Raw genomic sequence first — 26,169 nt, forward strand, 5'->3', positions numbered from 1 at the left:
AGGGAGAGTTCTGGGTCAAGATGATGAAGTAGGTAAGTGCTGGACTTGCCTCCTCCCGTGACCACATAGAAATTACAATTAAATTACAGAACAGTCAACCTGGAGAACCATCTGAGGACTAGCGGAACAGAGCCCTCTAATTAAGGATGTACAAAAGAGGCCCTGTGAAAACCCGTAGGAGGAGCAGAGACGCGGAACGGGCTGGCCCCACATCCATGTGTGGCAGTTGAGAATCACATCTCAGCTGCAGGGGTCTCCCTGAGAGGAGAGGGGTCCCAGCCCCATACTGAGCTTCTCAGCCTAGAGCACTAGTGCCAGGAAGAAGAGCCCTGCAACATCTGGCTGTGAAATTCTGGGGTTTTTTCACCTGGGTGAGATGGAGGGCTTCTGGAAATCTAAGTGATCTCTTAAAGGGCCAGGCACAGACTCACTGGCTTAAAGACACCCACCCTAGGTTCTGGTGGTGGGACAGAGGCTTAGGAGGTGCCAGAGACACAGAGGGAGAAACTGAGTGTACAGCTTCAGGGTGAGGGCTGGAGGGACAGCTGCCATTGTCCCTGTGTTGAATCCTCTTCCCACACAGCCAATTCTGAATCTGCATGAGTCTAGTGAACTTTACTTGGCCACCCAACTCACACACTGCCCGGGACTGTTTCAACGTGAGGCACTGGAATATTGCTTAGCCATAAAAAGAATTAAATCTTATCATTTGTGACAACATGGATGGACCTAAAGGGTATTATGCTATGTAAAATAAACCAGAGAAAGAAAAATACCATATGATTTCACTTATATGTGGAATCTAAATAACAAAGTAAATGAACAAACAAAACAGAAACAGACTCATAGATGCAGAGAACAGACTGATGGTTGCGAGACTGGGCAAAAAAGGTGAAGAGATTAGGCATAAATTGGCAGTTACAAAATAGTGGTGTGGATGTAAAGTACGGCATAGGGGATGTAGTCAGGAACATTGTGATAACTATGCATGGTGTCGATTATCGGGGGGATCGCTTTGTAAATCATGTAGTTGTCTCACCACTATGCTAAACACCTCAAACTAATATGAAATAACATTGAATGCTAACTGTAATTGAAAAAAACAATAAGAGCTCTCCAAAAATTGATATTATTGAATGTCAACTATAACAGAAAAAAAAAGTTAGGAACTATTTCCAAGGCCTTTAAAGTTCACCACCCCTTTCCTTGGTCCCAAACCAGAAGGATGTGGAAAGAACTGGTTCAGACCTAACTGCTACAACGATCAGGATACAGGCAAAGATGACCACCTGTATCTTGAAAGAACTTTTATGAAATTGTTTCTAACATTTTCATTTGCAGGAATAAATTCAGGTCCTCGGTCTTGCACAAAAGAGTCCGCCACATTTTCAGCCTTGGCAACACCTTGTCCTTTCTGTGACCTGCTGTGTGGCTCAAGCAGTGAGCAGTGTCTACAGAGCGCAAAAACAAACATCTCTCAGGGCCTGTGGAATTTGATGGCCTGTGCAGTGTGGGGCAGACAGCGGGCCGGGTGCCAGGCTCTGTAGGTGAGCCCTCCAGCAGTCCACGCTCCTCTTTGGCCACTCTGCAAACACAAGGAGAGAGGGCCAACCTGGCAGTGAAGTTCTGTTTCCATGTTTGGCCTGGTCTCGGGTCAGGACCTGGCCATGCTGCGGTGTACTTAGTGAGATGTATTCACTGAGCGCACTCTTCCTTAGATGCTGGGAATGCTGCTTACCCTGGTTTGACCGTGGATAAAAGGAACAAAGACAGGCTGGGTAATTTCCTGCCCCCATTTCCTCAAGCTCCCCATACCCCTTCCCGTGTGATTTGGGAAATGTCCGGAACTTGAGAATTGGAGGTGTTCATTCTCTAAAATACTTATCGCATACATCTTGTCTTTCAGGCACTCTCCTAGGCACTGGGGACAGAGTGGTGACTGGGAGCATCAGGGGTGCCCTGCTCTCAGGGAGCTCCCACTCTTCTGCCTGCACTCTCCCTCAAGTACCAGTCTCTACGACACTCCGTGATGTGCGGGGTTAACTTGAGATACTTGACTGAGATATTTGACTTGCTACCCCTCCCATCTCAACAGCATGTCAGGGGCCGAGGTTACACGGTGAGGGAGATGTTGCGGTAAACACAGGCAGCACTGTTCTTCGGTAAAAGGCTCTCTGTTGACTGACAGAAAGACTGTGACAAGCATCGCACACCCCAAGTGTCTCCTCTGCAGCCCAGAAGCCTGGAACGTAACACAGCCTGACCTAGTAATTCCATATGCTGTCAAAGTGCAAAATTAGAACTAGAGTTGTGCGAGGCCACTGGGTTAGACACAAAAATGTATTCGCTGAACCACACATTTTTTTAAGCACCAGCTTTATACCAGACATTGTGCTAGGCACTGAGATACTTGATTACGTGTCGTGTTTTCTTCAAAGAGGGCTACAGCTCAGGCCTGTCACTTCTTTTACACGTACTTCCAACTCGGAGAGAAAAGAACTCTATTGCTGCAGACAATGGCAGCGGGTGGCAAGCTCCTGGCTATGAGTTGTACTGTCAACAAACTATTAGACTCAGAAGTAAGCATTTTTCTGATGTTGCCTAGAATCAGTGGCTCTGTGGATGAGGAGCGGACAGGGTGGGAAAGAATCTTGCTTTCTATTCTCTCTGCCAATTCTGTGAACCATGAGTGGCACCTTTTTCTCTCTTTCTGTAGACCAAATACCATATAAATCGCTCTGCTGTTTATTCTAGGTCTTATGTAAAGTATTCCTGTCCCACAGTCTCATACACAATGTAGAAACTTCGGCAGCTTCATTAGCAAAGGTCAATGTTTCAGTTTAGTGCCCCAAGGTCCCTGACAAACATCCAAAAATTTCTGGTTGAAGTCAGTAATTATTTACTCTCCTGTTACCAGGATCCATTTCAGGACTAAACAGAGAGAAGCAGGGTTTTTTTTAAAAAGTGAATCCCTAATCTTTCTTCATTTCAGAATAATATTTTTTCATAGCACAGGCGTAATGTCTCAGAAAAACACAATAAATAAACCCATAGCATTAGAAGGCGTCCCCAAGACCCAGACTCCAAGTGGAAATAACAGCGGGTCCCTGGGCCAGAAACTGCACACCTGAGCAGAGAGAAGGGGTCTCTTCACCTTCCCTCCCCTGTTCAGTCCTTCTCAGAGTTTGTCCCCAGGAGAGAAGTCTGTAAGGCTACCTGCAGGAACACTCTGCTCCCCTGCTGTAGAGGCTGTGGCGGAAAGTGTTGGAATTCTCTCACAGTGTACGTGCAGGGTTGTCCTTCAATATCCATGGTGTCCTCTGGGATTCCAAGCACAGGCCGAGGATGTTCATTAGGGCCTGGAGTCCTGGGTTGGGGTAGAACCAGCAATAAATACACCAGGAGATATTTCAAACATATTATCTATATTACAGGCATGTTTTAGAAATGCATAAAAAAAGAGAGACTGGCAAATTCCATGATTCTTCAGTAAAAACAAAGAGGAGTTGTCTCTTCCTTCAAAGAGGTATTAGGTAATGAAGAGTAAAGTCAGAGTATACTGAGCATGCCCAGTCTATCAGGTAACTTACATATTGGGTAAGAGACACTTACTAATCAGTCACCTGGTTAAAGGATAGATGTCAGTGATTTGATGCCCTGGTTTTATAGATCAGGAACCAGTGGCACAGAGAAAGTGACTTACATAGGGTTGTACAACTAAATAGTGTCACTTGTACCAGTGTTCTTGATACCCACTCTTGATATCATTCTGCCACACGCCTTTGCCTCTTTTGGGGATGCGAACAAGTATACAAAGTTAAAGGTACTGCTAAAGCTGAAGGCACTGGAAAGAGACAGACGGGTGGAGGACAGACAAGTGGGACGGGAGTTGGGAGCCCACCAAATCAAGTGGTCCCAGCACTGCTGGTGCCTTCTCTCTCGCTGTGTACTGACGGTAAGAAATGCGTAGGGTTTCTGCCAGAGGCAGGGATCGCTTCAGAAAACTCTACTGAGGGCAATGTGCAAGGTTTGCCCCACACATGGAATGCGTTCCTGGGAGGGTACTGACTGTTAGCAAGAACTCTTTGCAAATGATTAGACTTTTGACTCTTCCTTGGCTTTTATTAGCATGTATTAAAGTCATCTCATCCAAACACTGCCCAAAGAACATGCATTGTTCTGCATAAAGCGCTCAAGGAAAAAAGGTGCAACTTAAATCAGACATTCTTTTCTAGTTCATAAATTTGGGGTACCATCAGGGCACAAAAGGAGAAACAGAATGCAGTAATAGAAAGAGCAAGAAGCTTAGTTAAGAACTTGGGGATACAGCGATATTGAGGATATATCCCAACTCGTACTGTTAAGGAATAATCTTAGAGGAACGTTATAATATAGCAACCCTTTTATTTCAAAAGAATTTTTCTGAATCCAGAGTGAGATGCAGCATTCAGTTATATACTTTAGTGGTTGGATGTCAAAATCAAATAAATTGGAGGCTGGTTAGTAAAATGAAGAATTGCATGATGGTAACATGCTTGCTTTACTTATGGTTTTGGGTATAATATCAACTCAAAAGAACACTTTACCATATTTGTGTACTATGAGGTGGGTTAATTATTCACAAGAGCGCTCAGGCTGTTGTTCTAGGGGAACTGCAAGCTGCTGCAAAGTCTCTAGGAAATGCGGTTAGCCTGTCTGACCCGTGCATTTCTTTTGAATACATACAAATCTGCTGACTGACCTGATTTGAAAGAAACTCACAGGAGTTGTTTTGTGAGTAGTTATACCCCTGTGCTAATCTTGAGGGCCCCTCCCCCGCTTCCTTGTGGTGTGGTTGCTCACAGGAATCGGTGCTTAAGCTTTGGCGTTGCTCGCTTGGCTTGTTGAAGTGCCCGTAACAATTTTGAAACCCGGAGGGCAGGTGGGCAAGTGCACTGTATAAATTGGCCAGAGACGCTTGTCTCTGTTTGGATTCACATGCAGCAAAGGCAGGAGGGTTCTTTCCCTTCTCTGAGCTTTAGCCTCGTCATGGTCAAAGGGGGACAGTAGTGCCTGTCTCTGAGGCTTCTGAGGCTCCTGGCGACTATTCATGGGGAATAATTTATAATGTCGTTGCATACCGAGGCTTTCGGAGAAGTCGTGGGAATCCTGTGAGGATGTTCCCTGCTCTGTGGTTTTACCCAAGTTGACCCTAGCTGACAACAGACCTTTGTTCATTTTGCTGTCACCACAGCCAGGCTTGAGAGTGTTACATTTTTTTTTTATTTGGATTTATGTCATCACATTTTTTTTTGAGAGATCCTCACAAATCAGTTCTTTACTTATAAAATGTGGAAATGCTGAAGAGAGGTTGCTCGGCTAAAACAAATGGCAACGGAATCATCTGAGGACAGCAGAGGCAAAGTAGAAATTAATCATGCTTAATATTTTTGTAAAGAAACAGAACATTTTATTCTGCCAGGGGCTTTTACTCACAGTGTATCCTCTGGGGTTCATCTGCCTTTCAGTGTGCAGTATTAAGTGCTATGATATAGTCATACAAAGAAAATTTTTGTGGTCCGATTTATACTGCAGGAGTAGACCTGAAATAGCTAATAAAATTATATATAAAGTGGGGTTGAATACAATTTTGAAAATGACTCCTAAGTTAATTATACCAGCCTAGTGATATTCCTTTTTGCATATTCTGCATATTCTTTGTGACAGTTACAAGTACACAACTTTTACATGGTTTTACATAGCTTCTCTTACCAGATACAAACAATTTTAGAGACTTCTTTTTTTTTGTTTTAACATTGCATCATAAATATTTTTCCACATTACAATATTACCTTCTTGTTTATAATTTAAAACAGTTGTATACTATTCCATTGTTTAATGCATCATAATTCTCTAAACACTTCCCAGTGGCTGAGCACTGAGGTTTTTTTCCTGTTTTATATATTATTCATAATGCAGCTATTTTTATTTTTGCCTATAGCATAGAGCTTCTCTTAAATTGTTTCCTTAGGATAACTTCTCAGAAATGAGACCACTGTTCAAAGAATATGAATAACTTTCCAAATCTTGTTTCATTGCACTGTTCTGCTCCTCCAAGGGCTGCTGCACAGGCTGCCCGCTCTGGCATTCTTTAACTGCACTGGGAAGCACGAAGCGAGGGTGGTTCCATATTGAACATTTGAGGGTAGGTGGATTTAGAGTCAAGTTGGAAAATAGCTTAACCTCAGGGGTCATTTTAGTGGAAAAATCTGTGAAGAGGATAGGACTATACCAAGGCAGAGGTTTCTGAGCTTTGGCTTTTCTACTTACATCATCGATTCTGTCATTTCATGACACTTGGCACCTGGTTGTGTCCCACCGATGAGTTACTTCACTGTGTGTTTGTATGCAGGTGTAGGTAGAAACATGAACGCCAGTCCTGTTGAACCGTGACAGTGCCAGGTGTAAGGCATACAGCATAAACATAAATCACGTGATCTGTGCCAGAAACTTTGATACACAGAGACACGATATAGGCAGAAGTTGGCAACCTCGTGGCCTCCAGAAGCCCAGCAGATGTCCATGGGAGAAACAGCACGCATGGGGGCTGGGCAGTACGGGATGTCGGGGACAGGACGGAGGGGACAGTACGGGCCTTACCCTGGGGAAGGTGCTGCTACTTGACTGTAGCCGATGGCTGCCAGCTGTAAAAGAATACCAGCCCAGAATCTTCAGTGCTTTCAGTTTTTCAGGCGAATTTGGAGTTCTGGATTTGTAGGTGCCTCAGTTCATTTGGGTCACTATAACAAAACTACCACAGCCTGGACAGCTTGGACAACAGACCTTTCCTTCTCACTGTTCTGGGAAGTCAGGATCAAGGCACCAGTAGATTCACTGTCTGGTAAGAGCTCACCTCCTATTGCCTACACAGTGGTCTTTTCACTGGGTCCTCATAGGACATAAAGGAAAAGCGAGCTCTCTGCGGTCTCTTTATAAGGGCACTAATCACCTCCCAAAGGCCCCACCTCAAAATACCATCACAAGGGGATTAGGCTTCAACATAAGGATTTTGGAGGGACATTAACATTTAGGCCATAGCATTAAGTAAATCTCATACTCACATGTAGCAGCTAATATAAACATTAAAAAAAAACCCCACTGTTGGCCTAACAAAAATGCCTTGAAGTTAGATTTGTTCCTTGCTGCCAGTTTGTAATTACTCGTATCTGCCTCTAACTACAACACAGTGAAGTTAGCAGAGATATTTTTCCCCACAAACGAGACTGAGGCTCAGAAGTAATTGTTCAAGAGTTTATCGACTGCGTGCCCCACAGGATGTGAGCTTTATCAAAGCGGGGCCACTGCCTGTTTTCCTCGCTGCTCCAAGCCCTGCTCCTCAAATAGTTCCCATGCATTGTGGATGTACAATCAATATTTATTGAATTCATGAGTGGTGAATAAATGAAACGAGGTTAAGTCACACGGCAAATAACACCTATGTTTTTGTACCAGGTAATCCTCCTGTTTTTATTTCATTTTAATCCATACAACATTCTGTGAGAATAAGATGACCCCATTTTATAGATGAGTAAAGTGAGACCCCGGCAGGTAAAGTCATTTTCCTGAGCTCACGCAACTCATGAGAGGGAGAGTCAGGTCCAGGACCGAGATCTTTCTTTGTTCGCTAGTTCTTTTCACTATTCTGAACTGCTACCCTCCACCAAAGTCGTAAATGCTGATTATGTCTCCCCACCCCCTCCCAAATATTGGTATTTTATTCTGCAGACCAATGCATTAGCTCTCCTGAGAACAAGGGCCTGCACATTTTCTGAAAAGGTAGTAAATAGTTTAGGTTCTGCTAGCCATAGTTCTCTCTTTTACAATGATTCAGTTGCCATAGTTCATGAAAGCAAAGACAAAATGCAAAGGAAAGAGTGTGGCTGTCTTTCAGTTAGAACTCTATTTCCTAACAGAGGCAGCAGGCCAAATTTTGCTTGGGGGCTGTAGTTTGCCCACCCCTGCTTAATAGACAAACAAATAGCCTTATTAAAAAGGTGACAAGCCACTTAAGTTGCTAGCTCACTGTATAGATGTTTAAATTCTGTCTTCATTCTCTGGCTTTACTTCATATATCACAGAATTGTTTACTGCATACACCTTAAATTACTCTGAGGTTGTAGTAGGCTAGCAAATGTGTAATAAATGGCTTTTTCAGAGGATGTAAAGAGCTTTCCATTTGCCAGTGTATGATTTCTGTGGGTAGACACTCCCACATGGCCAACTACAAGCCATCAATATGATGTCACTGAGCATAACATCACCGACCGTGGCATGGGGCTGATGAGATGCCATAGGAGCTGGCTCCAGCACACCACTCTCTGAAGGCATATACCCATGTGGACTATTTTGGCAGATGTGACAGAAATCTCAACTAGTTCCAACAATGAGTAAAGTGTATTATGTTACCTAACAGATAGATAGGGTGGCTCCAGAACTGGTTAATTCAGTGGCTTAGTGACATCATTAAAATCCCAGGTTCTTCTCATCTTTCTGCTGTGTTGTCCTTGGCTTATTGACCTTGTCCTCAGGCTTCCTTCATGGCTAGGAGACGGCTGCCATAGTTCCACATGTCATATCCAGATTCAGAATGTCTCCAGGAAGAAGAGGGGTTTGTTTGCTTTCCTGTGTTTTCTTAAAAGCAAGGAAACTCCCAAAGGATTTCTCCTCAGCTCATTGCCTAGAATGACTTCACATTCTAGTTCTGTGAAATACATCATTGGTATTTTGATAGGAGTTGCATTGAATCTATAGATTGCTCTGGGTAATATGGACATTTTAATGATGTTAATTCTTCCTACCCATGAACATGGTATATGCTTCCACTTATTTGTATCTTCTTCAGTTTCTTTCTTCAGTGTCTTATAATTTTCCAAGTACAGATCTTTTACATTCTTGGTTAAATTTATTCCTAGGTCTTTTATTCTTCTTGAAGCAATTGTGAGTGGGACTGCTTCTTAATTTCCCTTCCTGATAGTTCATTATTGGTGTACAAAATGCAACCAATTTTTGGATATTAATTTTGTATCCTGCTACTTTGCTGAATTCATTTATCAGTTCTAGTAGTTTCTTGGAATCTTTGGGGTTTCTATGTCCAGTATCATGTCATCTGCAAATAATAACAGTTTTATGTCTTCCTTTCCAATTTAGGTGCCTTTTATTTCTTCTTCTTGTCTGATTGCTGTAGCTACAACTTCTAGTACTATGTTGAATAAGAGAGGTGAGAGCAGACATTGTTTTCTTGTTCTCAGTCTTAAAGGGACACTGTAGTTTTTGCACATTGGGTATGATGCTGGCAGGGGATTTGTCATATATGGTCTTTAATATCTTAATTATGTTCCCTTTATTCCCACTTTGCTGAGAGTTTTTATCATAAATGGATGCTGGATTTTATCAAATGCTTTTACTGAATCTATTGATATAATCATGTGGTTTTTATTCTTCATTCTGTTTATGTTGATGTATCACATTTATTGTTCTAAATATTGTACCAACCTTGCATCCCAGGAATAAATCCCACTTGATCATGATGTATGGTCTTTCTGATGTATTGCTATATTCAGTTTGCTCATTTTTTTTGAGAATTTTAGAATCTATGTTCGTCAGGGATAGTGGCCTATAATTTTCTTTCTTTTGTAGTGTCTTTATCTGGTTTGGGAATTAGAATAATACTGTTGTTATAAAATGAGCTCAGAAGTCTTCTCTCCTCTTGGCTTTTTTGGACTAGTTTGAGAAGGAGAGGTGTTAGTTCTCAGAATGTTTGGTAAAATTCACCTGTGAAGCAATTTGGTCCAGGGCTTTTGTTTTTTGGGAGTGTTTTGATCGCTGCTTCAGTTTTACTAGTTGTAATCTATATATTCTATTCTTTGATGATTCTTCCTGGTTTAGTTTTGGAAGATTGTATGTTTCTAGGAATTTATTTCATTCAAGTTGTCCAATTTGTTGGCATATAGTTGTTTGTAATATTTTCTTACAACCCTTTGTATTTCTTAAATATCAGTTGTTTCTTCTCCTCTTTCATTTCTGATTTTATTTATTTGGGTCCTTTCTCTTTTTTTCATGATGAGTCTGGTTAAAGGTTTGTCTATCTTGTTTATCTTTACAAAGAACCACGTTTTGGATTCATTGATCTTTTGTACTTTTTTAGCCTCAATTTCATTTATTTCTGCTCTGAGCTTCACTTTTTTCCTCCTTCTACTTAGTTTTTACTTTGTGTGTTATTCTTTTTCAAGTTCCTTTAAGTGTAGAGTTAGATTGTTTATTTGAGCTTTCTCTTGTTTCTTGAGATTGGCCTGTAATGCTATGAATTTCTCTCTTAGGATTGCTATCCCTGTGTCCCACAGATTTTGGTCTTTTGTCTTCACATTTTCATTTGTTTCAAGGTATCTTTTGATATCTTCCTTGATCCCATTGTTAACCCATTCATTTTTTAATACCATGTTATATAGCTCCATGTCTTTGTATATTTTTCAGTTTTCTTTTTGTCATTGATTCCTAGTTTCATAGCATATGGTCAGAGATGTGTGATGTGATTTTAATCTTCTTAAATTTATTGAAACTGTTTTTGTGTGCTAACATGTGATCTATCCTAGAAAACATTCCATGTACCCTTGAAAAGAATATACATTCTGCTGCTTTGGGATGAAATGCTCTGAAGATATCAATTAAATCCATTTGATCTGATGTGTTATTTAAGGCTGCTGTCTCCTTGTTGATTTTATGTCCGGGAGATCTATCCACTGAAGTTAATTAGGTGTTAAAATCCCCTATTATAACTGCATTTCTGTCAACTCTGCCTTTATGTCCAGCAGGATTTGCTTTACCTATGTAGGTGCTCCTGTGTTGGGTGCATACATGTTTACTAGGGTAATATCTTCCTGTTGGATTGTTCCCTTTATCATTATTCAGTGTCCTTCTTTGTCTCTTATTATAGCCTTGGTTTTAAAGTCTATTTTGTTGGATATAAGTATTGCAACCCAAGCTTTTTGTTCTTCCCATTGCATAAAATATTGCTGGGTATTATTATAGTAATTGGGCAAATAACTTAATCTCTCTAGCCTGAGGGATAATAATACCTACATGTGTGGTTGTTGTAAGGGTTAACTGACCATTACTGTCTGTATGCTGCTCAATAGCAGTGTGGTCTGTGAGAATTGCTCTGTAAAAGGTAGCTTTGTGTTATTTTCACTCAGTGTGGACAGCAGTGTTTTGGCTATTACTCAGTCCTTAGGCCAGTGACTAGCAATGGTATCATTTCAAATGATAATTTTGATTTTCTCTAAATCAGTAGGTTAATATTTATACCAATACTGCTCTTCTAATACTTTTAATAGATTTATGCTCTAGCTGTTCATTCCATCTCCTTTGTCAGTCCGCCGACATTCACAGGATGGCTTATAAATGAAGAGGGAGGCAAACATAAGTGGTCTACATGGGAATCCCCACTAAATCCCCAATTCCCTGAAACGTGGCCTAACACATATTAAACACTCAATAAACGTTGGTAGTTGAATGAATTAATGTCACTAATGTTTTTTCAAAGTCTATGGTTTACCTTTTAGTTTTATTTATTATATGTTTTGATGTATAGAAATGTTAAATTTTAATTTAGACAAATCAACAAAAACTTCCCTTTTTTTGTTACATTAATTTGCATCTCAGGGAGTCCTTTTCTCTCTAGAGATAAGATAAATATTTGCCTATACTTTCACCTATATTTTTAATGATTTTTTTTCATACTTTAATCTATCTAGAGGTCAAGAGCAAAATGGAGAGTTGTAACACAATGCAGGGAGTAATCCGTTATTCTTCACAAATCTTTGCTCCCTTATTTAATTATAGTGAATTTTATGTAGTAGCATTTGAGCTCTGTCTTCTGTTTCATTTATTTGTTTTTCTCTTCTTGTTTCAGTTACACGCCTTAAAATGATAGCATTCTTAGTCAGAAATGCCAAAGAAATTACAGTCAGATTAATCAGTAATAATTAGGACATGGCCTAAGCTGTTGTAACAGAGCCTCCAAAATGCAGAGACTCAAATACAAATATTATCTTTCTTCTAACAGTGAGGGGTATGTGAAGTCCAGAGCTGGAGAGGCAACCCTCTGCAAAGAGTCTTTTGGGGACCCAGGCTCCTTCTGTCATGCAGTTTTGCCAGCCTTCAGGTGGCATCCTGGTCTGTGCGGTTGAAGCTCTCCTGGTTCTGCGTCTACGTTCCAGTCTGGGAAAGGGAGTGAGGGCAGTCCTGGGGCAGAGCCTTTGTCTTTGATCTGATGAACCAGAAGGGCACATACTACTTCTTCTTACATCCTTGTCATCAAGACTAAACAATGTTGTCATACCTTCCTTCAGGAAAGGCTAGGGAAAATGGCATCAAACTGGGTGCATGTGGATTTGGCTAAAATTTGAGAGGATCTATTATGAAAAAGGAGGACGGGCACCAAAGACAACTAATGGTCTTTGCCCCATTCCAGGATTCTTAGTTACAAATAATCACATGTAACAGGAAAGTATTAATCATTTTTGCCCTGTGAAGTATCAACCTTTTAAGATGTCAATAAAATACAAATGTGTCCTGATTTTTGGTTTTAGATGGTCTACAGTAACCCATGTGCCAGGTAGCATTGTATGCCAATCTTGAATACCAACAGGAAGTCACTGGACAGCAAACTCTTCCAAGATCATAACTGGGCCTTGGAGTAACTTGGAAAAGAAGAAAAAAGAATTGAAAGCATGACAAAAGTTAATAGAACTCGGTCCACCTCCCCTCCAGATGGAGGGTGGGGCTGGATGATTGTGGCTGGCTGTTTCCTTGTCACCATCTGTACCCGAGCGGTAACCAGGTAGGTGGGGTTTTCTTCTTGATTTATTAAGATGATCTGCCTTTGCCCTGGCAGATGGGCTCAGTGGATTGGGCATCGGCCCGTGAATCAAAAGGTTGCTGGTTTGATTCCCAGTCAACGCACATGCCTGGGTTGCAGGCCGGGTCCCCGGTTGGAGGTGTGCAGGGTGCAACCAGTCAATGTTTCTCTCCTTTCTTTCTCCCTCCTTCCCCTCTCTCTTGCCCTCCCTTGCCTCGATAAATAAATAAATAAATAAAAATCTTTAAAAAAGATGATCTGGGTTGTCTTTTTTTCTAAGTCTGCTTCATTCTATTTCTGAACCTGTCATTATGAAAATATGTATGTATTCATATGTATGTATGTATGGTGTATGTGTGTGTATTTTCTTTGATGACTCAGATATCTTTTTCCTTGTAAAGAATGTAATTTCCTGACACTTAAAAATCCTGGGTTGTGGTCTCTTCTATAATATCTGACATATAAACCTGAAGTGCTAGGACATTTTTAGACCAAATATTGTGGCTATTCCAGCCATTTGTTTTCAGAAGCAGCTCATCCCAGAAAGGAAAAACATATAAGGTTAAAATAGTCTTTGAAGACCTCTTGGCTCACTGAATGCTGAGCCCTTGGAAGCTTAAAAATTCTAATTTAAATTCTTTTGCTTCATTTTGCATTTGGCTGTGTTAGAGGAGGCTGAGTTCTAAGTTGGAGGAGAGAGCAACAGCCTAACTACTGGGATTCTCCTCATTTGCTCAGGTCTCTTTTTTTTGATGATTATATTTCGAGAAAGTTTCTTTTTTTTAATTTCAGTTTTAATTACAGTTTACATTAATATTATTTTGTATAGTTACGGGTGTGCAGCAGAAAAAAATATGGAACGCTTCACGAATTTGTGTGTCATCCTTGCCCAGGGGCCATGCGTGCTATTCTTCTCTGTGTCGTTCCAGTGCTGGTATATGTGCCACCAAAGTGAGCACATCTCTCTTCCTTTTATCCAGCGGCATGCTGTTGAAAGTGCTTAAGTTAAACGACTATGCATTGAGACTCATTGGAACAAATACATACTTGAAATCTGCATGTGCCAGCTCCTTCCTCTACAGGTGCTCCTGTTCAAACTGAACTCTTTGTTCTCTGGCTGCTCACACTTGGGAGCAAAAGAAAGCAATTTGCGCTGAATGCATTATTTGATGGTATCATCACTAAAAGCATTGACGTTACCTTTATAATAAATACATAATGCGGGAAAGAAGCAGGTTGTTTTGCTACAATAAAGTTTGGTTAATTATGTGTTGTAATAAGCTGGAGACTTATTTAGAATTATTATATGATTGGTGTTGAGTTTGATTTTGCTCCCATCCGTATTATGGAGCTTGTGTTCTGGGTATGAGGAGGTCATGGAGTTAAAAGGAATCTCTTTTATCTTGGTTTTTACATGTGGAGTTTCCATCAGTCCATGATGGGAAAGTTCTGGAAATGAGCTCAGTGCTTCATAAGGAAGGGCAGCTGGAAACCAGAACAGAGGGTTGTGGCTGGCAGTGCAGGCCTGTTACCAGAGGTGACTGGGAGACGCTGAGAGGAAGACACCTGAGCAGAATGAGCTTAGAGGGAGAAAAGTGTAGAGACATAGTCTGCATGCAAATGTAAATGTCATAAACCAAGAGGCAGCCAAGAACACCAGAGACAGACAAGGAGAGCAGCCTGCAGGGTGATTTGTCAATTCAGAAAATTAGTGCCTATTGGGCATGTCTTTCTTCCCCCGCCCCCGTTTTATTGAGAAGTAATCCACATACCTCACTGTGTAAGTTTAAGACATACAGCATGATGGTTTGATGGGCACATTGTGAAATGACTAAAACTGGTTCAGCTCACACCCATTTCTCATACAAATACAATGAAGAAAAGAAATAAGAAAAAAAAGAACAGATTTTCTCCTTGTGATAAGAACTCTTAGGATTTACTCTCTTCACTTCCCTGCATATCATAGAGCAGTGTCATTGATAGTCATCGTGTTGTACGTTACTTCTCTGGTATTTATTCAGCGTAACGCTGGAAGCACCACTTACCCCTCCTGCTCCCTCTATCTCGGAAACCACAAGGCTAATCTCTTTTTCTTTTAGTTTGGTTTTTGTTTGTTTTTAAGATTCCACATATAAGTGAGGTTGTACAATATATGTCTTTCTCTTTCTAACTTATTTCACTTAGTATAATACCTTCATGTTGTCACAAATGGTAGGATTTCCTCATTTTAATGACTGAATAATATTCCATTATATATACGCCAGCATGTCTTTTTCCATTCATCTGTGATGGACACCTGGGTTGGTTCCATGTCTTGGCTATTACAAATAATGCTGCTGTGAACATAGGGCTGCAGATAGCTCTTCAAGCTAGTGTTCTTATTATATTAATGTGATGAATCATATTGACTGATCAACAATTCTTGTATCCCAGGGATACATCCCACTTGATCATGGTGAATGATCCTTTTAATATGTTGTTGAATTCACATCTAGCAGCAACTGGAGGAGAGAAGGAGAGTGAAATAGCTAGTTACTATGGGCTACTGAAGCATAATGAGTTGGAATGTAGCTCTATCTGAAGAGATTGATAACCACCTATCTCATCCCCAAGTAACAAGGCCTTATTTCTTCTCCTGAGCTCTAAAAGCTTCCCGTGCTGAATTAGGACAGCATGCTAATCTGCATTAGGTTCATTCCAAGTTGTATGGTGATATAAACTATTGCTCCTGGATTACTTATGTCTTGTTTTTCCTGAGTGATTAACTATTTTTCAACATAAAAATATCTCTGTCTCTTTGTTTCTATGTCTGTCTCTGTATGCCTCCCCCCTCTTTCTGATATATATGTACATATACATGGTCTGTCTAGAAGGTATCCAGCCATACAATATGAAAAATAGAGACATTTATTGAAGAACATACAAGACACAAGAAACATTTTCCTAGGACAATGATGCCTCAGCCCCCTGCAAAGTAGGCACCTGGGGCCCTCACACAGTTCTCCCAGTTGCTGTCAGCTGCCCCATCATATTTTCATGAATTTCATTGACAGTCTGAAATCTCTTCCCTTTCAAAGGTGATTTTAGTTTTGGCAAAACCTGGAAGTCTCAGGGTGCCAAAGCTGGGCATTAGGGGGGCTGAATCACTGGACAATTTGATATTTCGCCAAAAAACTCTGCAGGTGTGATGCGTGAGTGGGCACGTTGTCATGATGATGCTGCCCATCACCAGTTGCCCAGAGCTGCAGCCTTCTGGATCATTGAAATAGTTTCCATGGAAGAATGTTAAGCATAACGCAAAATCTGATGCAGATTCATTGCTCTACTAGCTCAGTCATTTTGAATGCAATGGCCACACAGTACACATGCTCACTCAGTGGCATCTACCGCCCCCACTGACTAGTACAGTGAAGTTGTCATTGTTCACACATTCTCATTCCAGTCCACTCTCCTTGGCTGCCTGGTTACGTCGATGTTGTACAAACCATTCTCATTATGTTAACAGTGGCTGGAATTTTTCTGGACAGACTTCATGTATCTGTATGTGTGTGTGTGATATGTATGTGTGCATATATACACACATACATGTGTGTATAAGATGTGTGTATATAAGAAATCATGATAATTGCAAAATAATTCAAAATGCAGAATAAAGACAAAAAATGAAATTATTTATAATCTTACCCTTCATATATAATGACTGAATACTTTTTAGTTCATATATTTTCAGGCTTTTAAAAATTTACTTGAATATGTTTTTATAAAAATAAGCCCTTACCATATGAACTATTTTGTAACTTGCTTTTTTCCTTAACATTTTATTGTGAATTTATTTCTAAATCAATATAGATCAAATAATTATTTTTAATACCTAATAATATTTTACTTTTATTATATGCCAAAATTTATTTAACCAGTCCCTTATTGATAGACAAGCAAGTTGGTTACAATTTGGCTATTGTAAATAGTCTACCTACTATCATCTTCATCATCATCATCGTTTGTTTCTTACCTCTGGTTAAAACCTAGAAGTGAAATTGCTGGGTGATATATAACTCTTTATTGTCAAATTTTGACCTGTATAACAACCCCTTACATGTTACAGATGTTAGTTAAATACAAAGATGAATAAGGATCCATGCCTTTGACCTGCCTTCTTTTTCATAAGTTCTACCCAACAGCAGTGATCTTCACATGCATTTGGCTTCAACAGCCCCTCTGGTGGATGAACACTTGTTCTTATGCTTTAGAATTGCCCAATGGCTGGGTTCTGGTTTCCCACTTGATATGGGCCAGCAAAATTCCACTGAAAACCAATTTAAACCCATGGAGACTGGGACAGTTGATTGAACCAAAACTTTAAGCTCTGATTCAAATTCATGTTTATTCTTTCCTGTTTTGTAAAACATGCTATCACTATATTTTTCAGGTGTATTTCAATTTTTTTTGTGGAGTTCCAGACATACTTCACTCAGGACTATGCACAAACAGCATGGATCCATTCCATTGTAGACTGTGTGACCATGCTCTGTGGTACGTATTACTCACCAGGGATAGACGATTACTGGCTACTCTCAAACTGTACGTGACAATGACCTTCTCCTGCCTTTGATTACGAATTCTTCTTAGTAGAAAGACTATGGTAAAATTGGCTAAGAGTAAAAGAAAAGGTTGATCCTACCTTCAGCCAAACCCAATTAGACATGCTCCTGGAATTAATGATTTTGGTTGATATCAGATGGAACAAATGGTTAATAACTCAGAAAGACACACGCCATTTGTTTCTTGCATGTAAAAATGGGATGCTGGGCATCATAGGGCTTGTCTTGGTTTTGGAAGCAGGTAACCATACAGTATATACTGGGCTTCCTCCTTCTAAATGCTGTGATCCCCTCCTTCTCCAGTCATGTAAACAGTTCTTGGACAGCACGGTGAGCTGTTTCTATATGATCTACTGAAATGAGTGCAAACAATATGTGCATCACATCTCAAGTCTTGTTTTCATTCTGTTCTCTTCCCAGAGGTCCCAAACGTTGTCTCACAGGTTTCATCATTTTTCATGCATAAATCTTTATTCTCAGACAAGTATTAGAGAATAGGATGATGCAATCCTGAGATGCATACGTTCACCACTGCTGTAACTTCTTCAAGAAACCCCAAAGGTGCTATATACAGGGTAAAGAGAGTGTCCTCAAAACATACAGGGTAAATAGAGTGTCCTCAAAATAAATGGAATCCGCCATTCCATATGTATATAGTAGAACCTTGAGGGGTTTTTTTGTTTGTTTTTTTACAATTTTCAAGCCAGAGTTATTAAATTAGTGGCTTAGAGAGTTCCTGAGATTGAGTCAAATTGATACGATCTATTTGCAGCCTAGACTCATTCAATCCTTTCACTGAGATGAATCCTGAGAATTTGAGAAAACTGCTCTCTCTTCAGGCCACGTCTTTGTGGTAAAGGGTAATACTATATTATTCAACATCTAGTAACGTATAATTAATATCATCTGATTCCATTCTAGGTACTAGTTCATATTTATTTTTAGAAAAAATGTACATTGAGTTACAATGAAGTTAATTTCTTGGTTGGGAGGAATTTGAGGGCAATTCTAGGGCTAAAAGCAGGTTTTGCAAGAAGGCTAAACCAACTCTGTCTGCTGATAACACTGGAAGGTCTTAAGGGATCAAAAACTAACGTCTCTGGGGTTTCCAGCATTTATCAAACCAGTAGGCAATCACTGGGTTTTCAGGGTAACAGGATTATTTGCGACCTTTGTATGAACAAGTCAAGAGAGCCCTGTTTGCCTTTCTCTAAGGATATAGGTGACTCATTTCTCCCTCTGTTATCTTTTGGAGAATATTTACAATCTCCAAAAGAGGAATAAATGACCTTCGGTGACCTATATGGTCACAGTGACCGTGTGAGACACTGGGCCAAAGCAGGGTCATGTTAGCATAACCTTAAATATGCAGCATATTTCCGTTTCCTGCGAGGACTTGAGGCCTGTTGTGCCCAACTACCATCTACCCACTTGCTTAGCTGGCAACGTCAGTTTAGTACAGAGTGTGAACAAGAGGCTGTAGAGTCATATCTACGATACTCACTGGAAACATATCTGTCCCATCATGAACAGAGAAGTGAACATTTTTCATTGAATTTGATGAAAATTTTGTCACTTTTCCAATGCCCACAGCAGTAACAGCCTGGAAAATTAGACATTTTCAGATTTGCTCATTCCTACCCCCAGAGGTTATATATATATATACAATCAGCCACTGTTTTAACTAGACAGCAGACATCAGGCTGATGACTGATTCTATCACGTACATTTGAATCAGGCCCAAGTGTCAGCCTGATCAACACAGAAATTATACTCTGTGGAAACCCAGAGAACTGGCTCCTCTAATCTTGTTACTAGGATTACTGGTGTCAGCATGAGTTGCTCCTTAGAAAGAAATTCACATGTTTTCCTTACCTTCTCTCCCTGCCATCAGTTTGGGAGACTCAAGGAGCCAGAGGAACAGGTGGAAATAACCCTGAACTTGGTATCATTTGCCCTGAGCTATATACTTCTTAGTGATCTTGGGCATGTCATATTCCCTTGAATTTCAGTTTCTTGTTGGCCTCCTCCAGCTTTAATTAATATTCTAACAAATCTGGCAATTGGCACAACTCTGACACACTGTTAAACCACAAATAGAATGAGGCCAACCAAAATGTCACCATGGCTGTGAGCTTTTTCTTAGATTTTTCTGGGTTTCGATTTCTCATCTATAGGGTTTCCTAAAGCCTGAAAACAGTGTCAGATTGTGATATTTGTCTATTGTTTCTCTCCCTGGCCTTTCCCTGTATAACACTGCCGGCCTCCTAGTACTGCCCACCTTCCTTCTTCACCCGCTGGCTGTCATGACGATTGCTAATGGTGCCTGGTCAACGCTGTATGAGAAATGCAAGGCGTATCCCTGTGCAAGTGACGTGTGGTTTAAATAAGGAGCTGATTCACTAAAAACAATCATTAAAAAAAAGAAACCTATTGGTTTTGCAAACCAATGTCACACCAATAAATTCTTAAATTTTTTCTCAATTAATTTTTAATTAATAATTTAAAAAATAAAATAAAAACCACCCCACAGCCCCGAGATTAACACTGTAATAGGATGGAGAAGTGGAATGAGCGCTGAAATGGAAGTCAGGACACTTGATCCTAATTCTAGCTTTGCTCCTTACTCTCTGTGTGACCATGGACGAGTCGTGTCTTCTCTCCTCAGTTTCCAAGTCTGTAGGATGAACGTGTGGGGGAAGGCGCAAGGGCTTGATGCTCTGAAGGTCAGTCGCTCTCTACTCTGCCTTTTCACAGGGCCCTCATGGCCTTTCTGCTGAACCTATTTATTATTGTTTTTGAAGCTCCACTTGGGAGTGTCGTCAGTAACCATTTATCCTGTCAAGTGGGAATCATGCTGGGGGGCTTGCTTGCATCTACTGGTCTGATCCTGGGCTCCTTTGCCACCAGTCTGAAGCATCTCTACCTCACTCTGGGAGTTCTTACAGGTAAGGACACATCGTACCACTGGTCTCACCCTACCCCATTCAGGGGTTGTTAAGCACATCAACAGAGCAATAATTCATAAATTATTCACTTTATTAGATGCGGAAGTTAGCGGACCTAGCTTATTAAATAGAAGAGCTGGAATTGCAATCGACTGTATGACTACAGTGAAAATGCATTACTACTTTGATGCAGCTGCGTGATAAAAGGAACTGCTGGCTTTCCCTTTGGCAGCAGTGTATGGCTGGGATTCTGTACTAAGAAGCCACGAGATATTAGCCAGGGCAACATAAATTTTCAACAGTGACCATTGTCCCCATATCTTTGACAAGACATTAAAACACTACCTGCTGTTGACTCGAGTAGCCTCTGCTTTGTAATGAGCATGATTGTCCAATAAATGGGGGTTTCCAGCTTAAAAAAGAAAGCCCCCTGTTGTGAATGTTCTTGTATTACACACAGTCTCTCAATATCATGGAAGTACACTTTAGAGAATCATAATGAACCCCAGAGAAAGAGAGACAGCATGTGTGTATTTCATAAGGGGCCTTGGTAGGTTCAGGATGGGGTCGGCTGGCGGGACTGCAGTGGTAGTTTGCCCCAGAACTCTGGAGAGCAGCACTGACCCATGTCCAGACACGGTGCCACAGGGGTAGCGTGATCAGGCCAATAGATGATACAACTCAAAGAGAGGCTATACATTTAGCTCTGTCAGCACAAAACGGTATCTGTCCCATGTAACCCATAGGGCCTGCCTGCTAGGGGGTCCCGTCATCCCAGTTTACCAGGGACTGTCCTGGTCTCAGCACTGAGTCTCACACCTGGGCCACCCTTCAGGTGAGGCCGGCTGGGACCATTGGTCACCCTGCACTGCAGATGGCAACAGGAGCTGGAGGGAGCTCTCTTTCTCCCCCTTGACATTAGATGCCATGAATTCCAGGCTTAAAGCCCTTCAGATTTTCTTGACTTAAAAGGAATAGACACTGAAAATCTTTAAGAGGCTTTCTGCTGACTTTAAGGGATGTTTTCAGGTTACTCTGTGTACACGTGATGTTCATGTATAAAATTGACACAATGTTTTCCCATGATGTGAAAATACTCTGGAACTTTCATGGAGTAATATGTACTGTTTACACCCAAATTCCAGAATGACACAGATTAGCAGACTTGTGTCTTCACAGGCAGCGAAGATTTGAGGCAATTCTCTGGGTAACTTTAAGTTAAAAGGAGGTGTTATTGGGGAGAATGAGTTTCTTAGGTCAGCATTATCCTGATTTTTTTGTTAATTCAAATTTAGATTGTATAATAGTTTTTTAAGTTCTTCATTTCATTAGTTTTAAGAAGTCATGTTTCTTTTTTCTTCCCAAGAAGAAAGTCATATATTTGCTATACTCTCATACTTTGCTATAATTGTGGAATGACTGGTGAAGGGAGACTCCTTTTTAGCTTGGTGTAGAAAACAATTTTAAAAGGGCTAACAGAAGGACAGATTCTCTTTAACACAAGTAACTTCATTCTGAGGTATTTTCTTTCATTGGCTGTTCTTGGTTATACCAGCACTCACAGAGTTCTCTTTATCCCCAGGCCTTGGATTTGCACTTTGCTACTCTCCAGCCATTGCCATGGTTGGCAAGTATTTCAGCAGACGGAAAGCCCTCGCTTATGGGATCGCTATGTCGGGAAGTGGCATTGGCACCTTCATCCTGGCCCCTGTGGTTCAGCTCCTTATTGAACAGTTTTCCTGGCGGGGAGCACTACTCATTCTCGGGGGCTTTGTTTTGAATCTCTGCGTCTGCGGGGCCTTGATGCGGCCAATTACCCTCAAAGAGGACCCTGTGACTCCCGAGCAGAACCACGTCTGTAGAACTCGGAAACAAGACTTTAAGTGGGCGTCTCCCTGTTCGATTTTGACTAAAGAACGGATGCAGACCTGCCTCTGTTGCTCTTTGCAGCAAGAATACAGTTTCTTGCTGATGCCAGATTTTGCTGTATTAGCCATCTCTGTTCTGTTTATGGCTTACGGCTGCAGCCCTCTCTTTGTGTACTTGGTGCCTTACGCGCTGAGTGTTGGAGTGAGTCCCCAGCAGGCTGCTTTCCTTATGTCCGTCCTTGGGGTGATCGACATCGTTGGCAATATCACGTTTGGATGGCTAACCGACAGAAGGTAAAATTTATGACACCACAGTTGGTTCCCCGTCAGGGAACTGTAAGTTTTGCATTTTCTTCACCCCCTTTTCCTGTGGAATACCTAGGTCTGCATAATGTTAGCAAGTTTTCAGTGTCCGAAGGCAACGCCCCTGCTGGTTCTTCTAGTCAGAGGGTGGCAAACTTTTTCTGTCAAGGGTCAGACAGTAAACTTTTTTGGCTTTGTGGGACATCTAATCACAACTACCCAACTCTGGGGGGGCGGGGCCAAAAGCAGCCGTAGACAGTATGTGAACAAATGGAAGTGGCTACATTTCAATAAGGCTTTATTTTTAGACACTGAAATTTGAATTTTTCATATAATTTTGACAAGTTACAAAATATTGTTCTTTAGATTTTTTTCCTCCAACTGTTCAGCATGGGAAAGCCATTTTTAGTGCACAGATAGTGCACAACAGGTAGGGGCTGGGTTTGGGCTAGTTTGCTGTCCCCTGCTCTAGGTGGTTTAGGGTAACGGGAATCTCTAAACTTCCAGTCACTTAGGGCAACTGTAAGTTCTGGTGGTAGATTTAATTTCATCCTAAGCCAAGTCCGTCCTCAGGTAAGACCACTTATGGCTGGATGTCATGGTTCTAGTTTCTTTTGATCCACTGCAGAGATGGGCTGGCCTCAGAGAGAGGAGCTGAATCCAGTCTAGGAGGGAGGATCAGGTGCAGTAATAACACCTTATCTGAGGCTGCATGTCTATGTGTGACAGTGCAAAGAGCAAATCCTTACATCATAATTTCTGGATAGAACACCAAAGCTATAAGAACTCTGCTGAGCGGATTTTTCCAGGTAATGCTTATCCGTTTGAATTGAACACAGCACGCTACTCCTATTCTCCTAAATGATGGACTCTTCACATTTGAGCTATGGCCTGCAAAAGGTATTATCCTGTAGCTTCTCACACATTATGTCTTTGGCAATTAATCAGGATCCAACTGCCATTCTGCAGTGTTATGAATATAATATTTAGGATGAATTCCACATTTTTAATGGTTAAGGAAGAGGGGGAGAGCAAGGGGTATTTGTTTCTACAATCAATACCTCAACAAGAAGCAGCCTGGTGTAGGTCTGATAGAGGGATCTCTTGTCTCATATGTACACCTCCCAAGTTCTTGTGCTGGCTCTGCCCCTTATTATCTCGGAGACCTGAGGAAATCACCCAACCCTTGTGTCCTTACGGGTCTTCATCTGTAAAATAGGCCGGTGCAGTGTTTGCCTGTAAGTCTCCCAGCATTTTGTGAGGCTCACGTGAGGCTCTGGGTGGAAAAACATCTGTAAAGCATAAACTGCTGGTGCTGATATTATATAGTCTTTGAAATAATTTGTATCATAGATGGGTTTGGAGCTACAGAGAGAAAATATTAATGGAAGTACCACTGGGAGGTCTTGAAATAAGACTCAGTCCTAGTACAAGACCTTCATAGTCTCTGGCCAATCATTTTAATGTCTTCATATTACGTCTTTGTGTAACCGCTTGGGTTATTTATTAAGCATGCATGTTGTGCCAGATACCCATGGCTAACATGTGTAAAAGCATCTAATAGGTAGACTGCTAGCAAATACTAGTATCTTGAAACTCTACACGTCATTTTATGACTGTGTTTGGAGTAACCCTATGAGATAGGGAACTTTTCCCTTTTATTGCTAAAGAATTTGAGGATAGAACTAAGTAGTTAGTAGGTGATAGAACTGGGTTCAAGCTTCTTTCTAATTTTAGAGCATATATTATTTTCTACCACACCAGGCTTCCTGGGGAGATAAACTCTTACGTTTGCATATGCCAACAGAAAGACAGGAATATACCTGAGACTAATAAGAAATAGTACTGAATGTCAACTGTTACTGAAAAATAAAATAAGAAAGCCAGAAAGACAACACAGGCAATGCATGATGGGGAAGCCATCTCTGTAAATGACCGCAGGGCTTGCAGCTGTGTGGCCTGGCCCCAAAGCTCCTTGACACAATCGGTATGCACCGCACTCATTCTTGTGCTTCACATCCACAGGTGTCTGAAGAGTTACCGATACGTTTGCTACCTCTTTGCCGTGGGACTAGATGGGCTCTGCTATCTCTGCCTCCCGCTGCTTCAAACTCTGCCCCTGCTCGTGCCTTTTTCTTGTACCTTTGGCTACTTTGATGGCGCCTATGTGACTCTGATCCCAGTAGTGACTGCAGAAATAGTGGGGACCTCCTCTCTGTCGTCAGCCCTCGGTGTGGTGTACTTTCTTCATGCAGTGCCCTATTTGGTGAGCCCGCCCATTGCAGGTAAGTTTCCAGAGAGAACCCCCAACCACCTCTTCTCTTTGTTGTATTGATGTGAAAATAGTGAACTCAGACACAGAACATGAGGATGGGAAGCAAGTTAGGGAAGAGTGCAAGAGAAAGGGATGCAGAAGTCACCAAAACATTATGATCTCACTTCAACCCTTGTTTTGTAACTAACCAAGTAGGGACCTCAGCCTCCTTGGAAAGAAAATGTCCCAAATTAGGGTCTTGGTTCCATTCCACACGAATGATGAGAGCAATGGAATGGAGCAGCTGTTCAGACTTATGTGTCAAGTTGGGCACACGTCTGGCAGGAGTACAGCATTCTAACAGGAGACGGGTGGTGAGGCTGAAACGAGTCATAGTGAAGTGTCGCAAGTGCCAGCCAGCCAGCCAAAGGGGCTGGGGCCCCATGTTCCTTAGAGACCATGGATAGGTTTACAGTTTTTGTGCGGAGGGGTAATATGGTAAGTATTTTAGAAAATGTGACCAAGCCATTGATCTGGTCATTCAGGAGAGAAGCAGTTAGGATTCTATTCTCACAGTTCAGGAGCAAACTGGTAAAGGCCTAAACTGGGGCTGCCGCAGCACAAACGGAAATGAGCTCTGGGGGCAAGAAGGAAATTTTCTAAATAACAACAACAACAAATCAACTGAATTTAGCATATGAGGGTGAAGCAGAGAAGGAAGTCCAGAATGACTTAAAAAATAATGGCATGGTTAAAAGAAATAAGGAAGTTGAAGAAAGCGGCCTTGCCAGAAAAAATAAATTTCTTAATGTTAGACACATTGAGATATATGAAATGCCCGATAAAATGATCGGTAGAGCTTTTTAAGGATGAAATCCAAGCTTTTAGAGGGAGGCCAGATTTGACATACAGATTAGGGAGTCATCAGATATAACATCTAGAATGTTTTGCAAACTATAAAGTTCTATAAAAATTTACAGGGTGATGAAACAAGTGATTCAATAAGTATGTATTGCTTGTGGACACCACCACTGTGCTCTGTGCTGTTGCTATAGCAACAAACGAGGCAGAACCTGTTCCTCCTTCTGCGAGTATTTGGTCTAGACCAGAGTCTCAGACTGAGGTCCTGCGGCCACCTGCGTTAGAATCCCCAGCGCCATTGTGAAAAGTGCACATTCCTTGACCCTCCCTTTGTGATCTGCATCTTTGGGGGTGAGTTCCAGGAATCTAAAGTCTCAGCCAGGCTTCTTGTGATGCCCAGTCTTACTCAACTGAAACTAATTGGTCCAAATTATAACCT

General features: G+C 41.3%; 1 protein-coding gene and 1 non-coding gene across 11 annotated transcripts in view; one reads left to right on the forward strand and one right to left on the reverse strand.

Annotated features, from left to right (window-relative positions):
- Window positions 1-26,169, forward strand: part of SLC16A12 (solute carrier family 16 member 12) — a 73,347-nt gene that overhangs the window by 42,515 nt on the left and 4,663 nt on the right. For 7 of the 10 annotated variants that reach the window (XM_053923149.2, XM_053923147.2, XM_053923144.2 and 4 more), the window contains 5 exons: window positions 12,627-12,877; window positions 17,325-17,428; window positions 20,301-20,444; window positions 22,027-22,606; window positions 24,641-24,900. In XM_053923149.2, coding sequence (XP_053779124.1) covers window positions 12,768-12,877; window positions 17,325-17,428; window positions 20,301-20,444; window positions 22,027-22,606; window positions 24,641-24,900 — 1,198 coding nt within the window. In that variant the 5' untranslated portion in view covers window positions 12,627-12,767. Of the gene's footprint in view, window positions 1-12,626; window positions 12,878-17,324; window positions 17,429-20,253; window positions 20,445-22,026; window positions 22,607-24,640; window positions 24,901-26,169 lie in introns of all 10 variants that reach the window. The other 3 variants (XM_053923152.2, XM_053923150.2, XM_053923151.2) reach the window with 3 other exon arrangements.
- LOC112307420 (U6 spliceosomal RNA) lies at window positions 13,744-13,854 on the reverse strand. The gene has a single exon (XR_002975048.2). It is a non-coding gene; the product is annotated as a U6 spliceosomal RNA (small nuclear RNA).

This window comes from Desmodus rotundus, chromosome 4, assembly GCF_022682495.2.
Source record: "Desmodus rotundus isolate HL8 chromosome 4, HLdesRot8A.1, whole genome shotgun sequence".
NCBI lineage: Eukaryota > Metazoa > Chordata > Mammalia > Chiroptera > Phyllostomidae > Desmodus > Desmodus rotundus.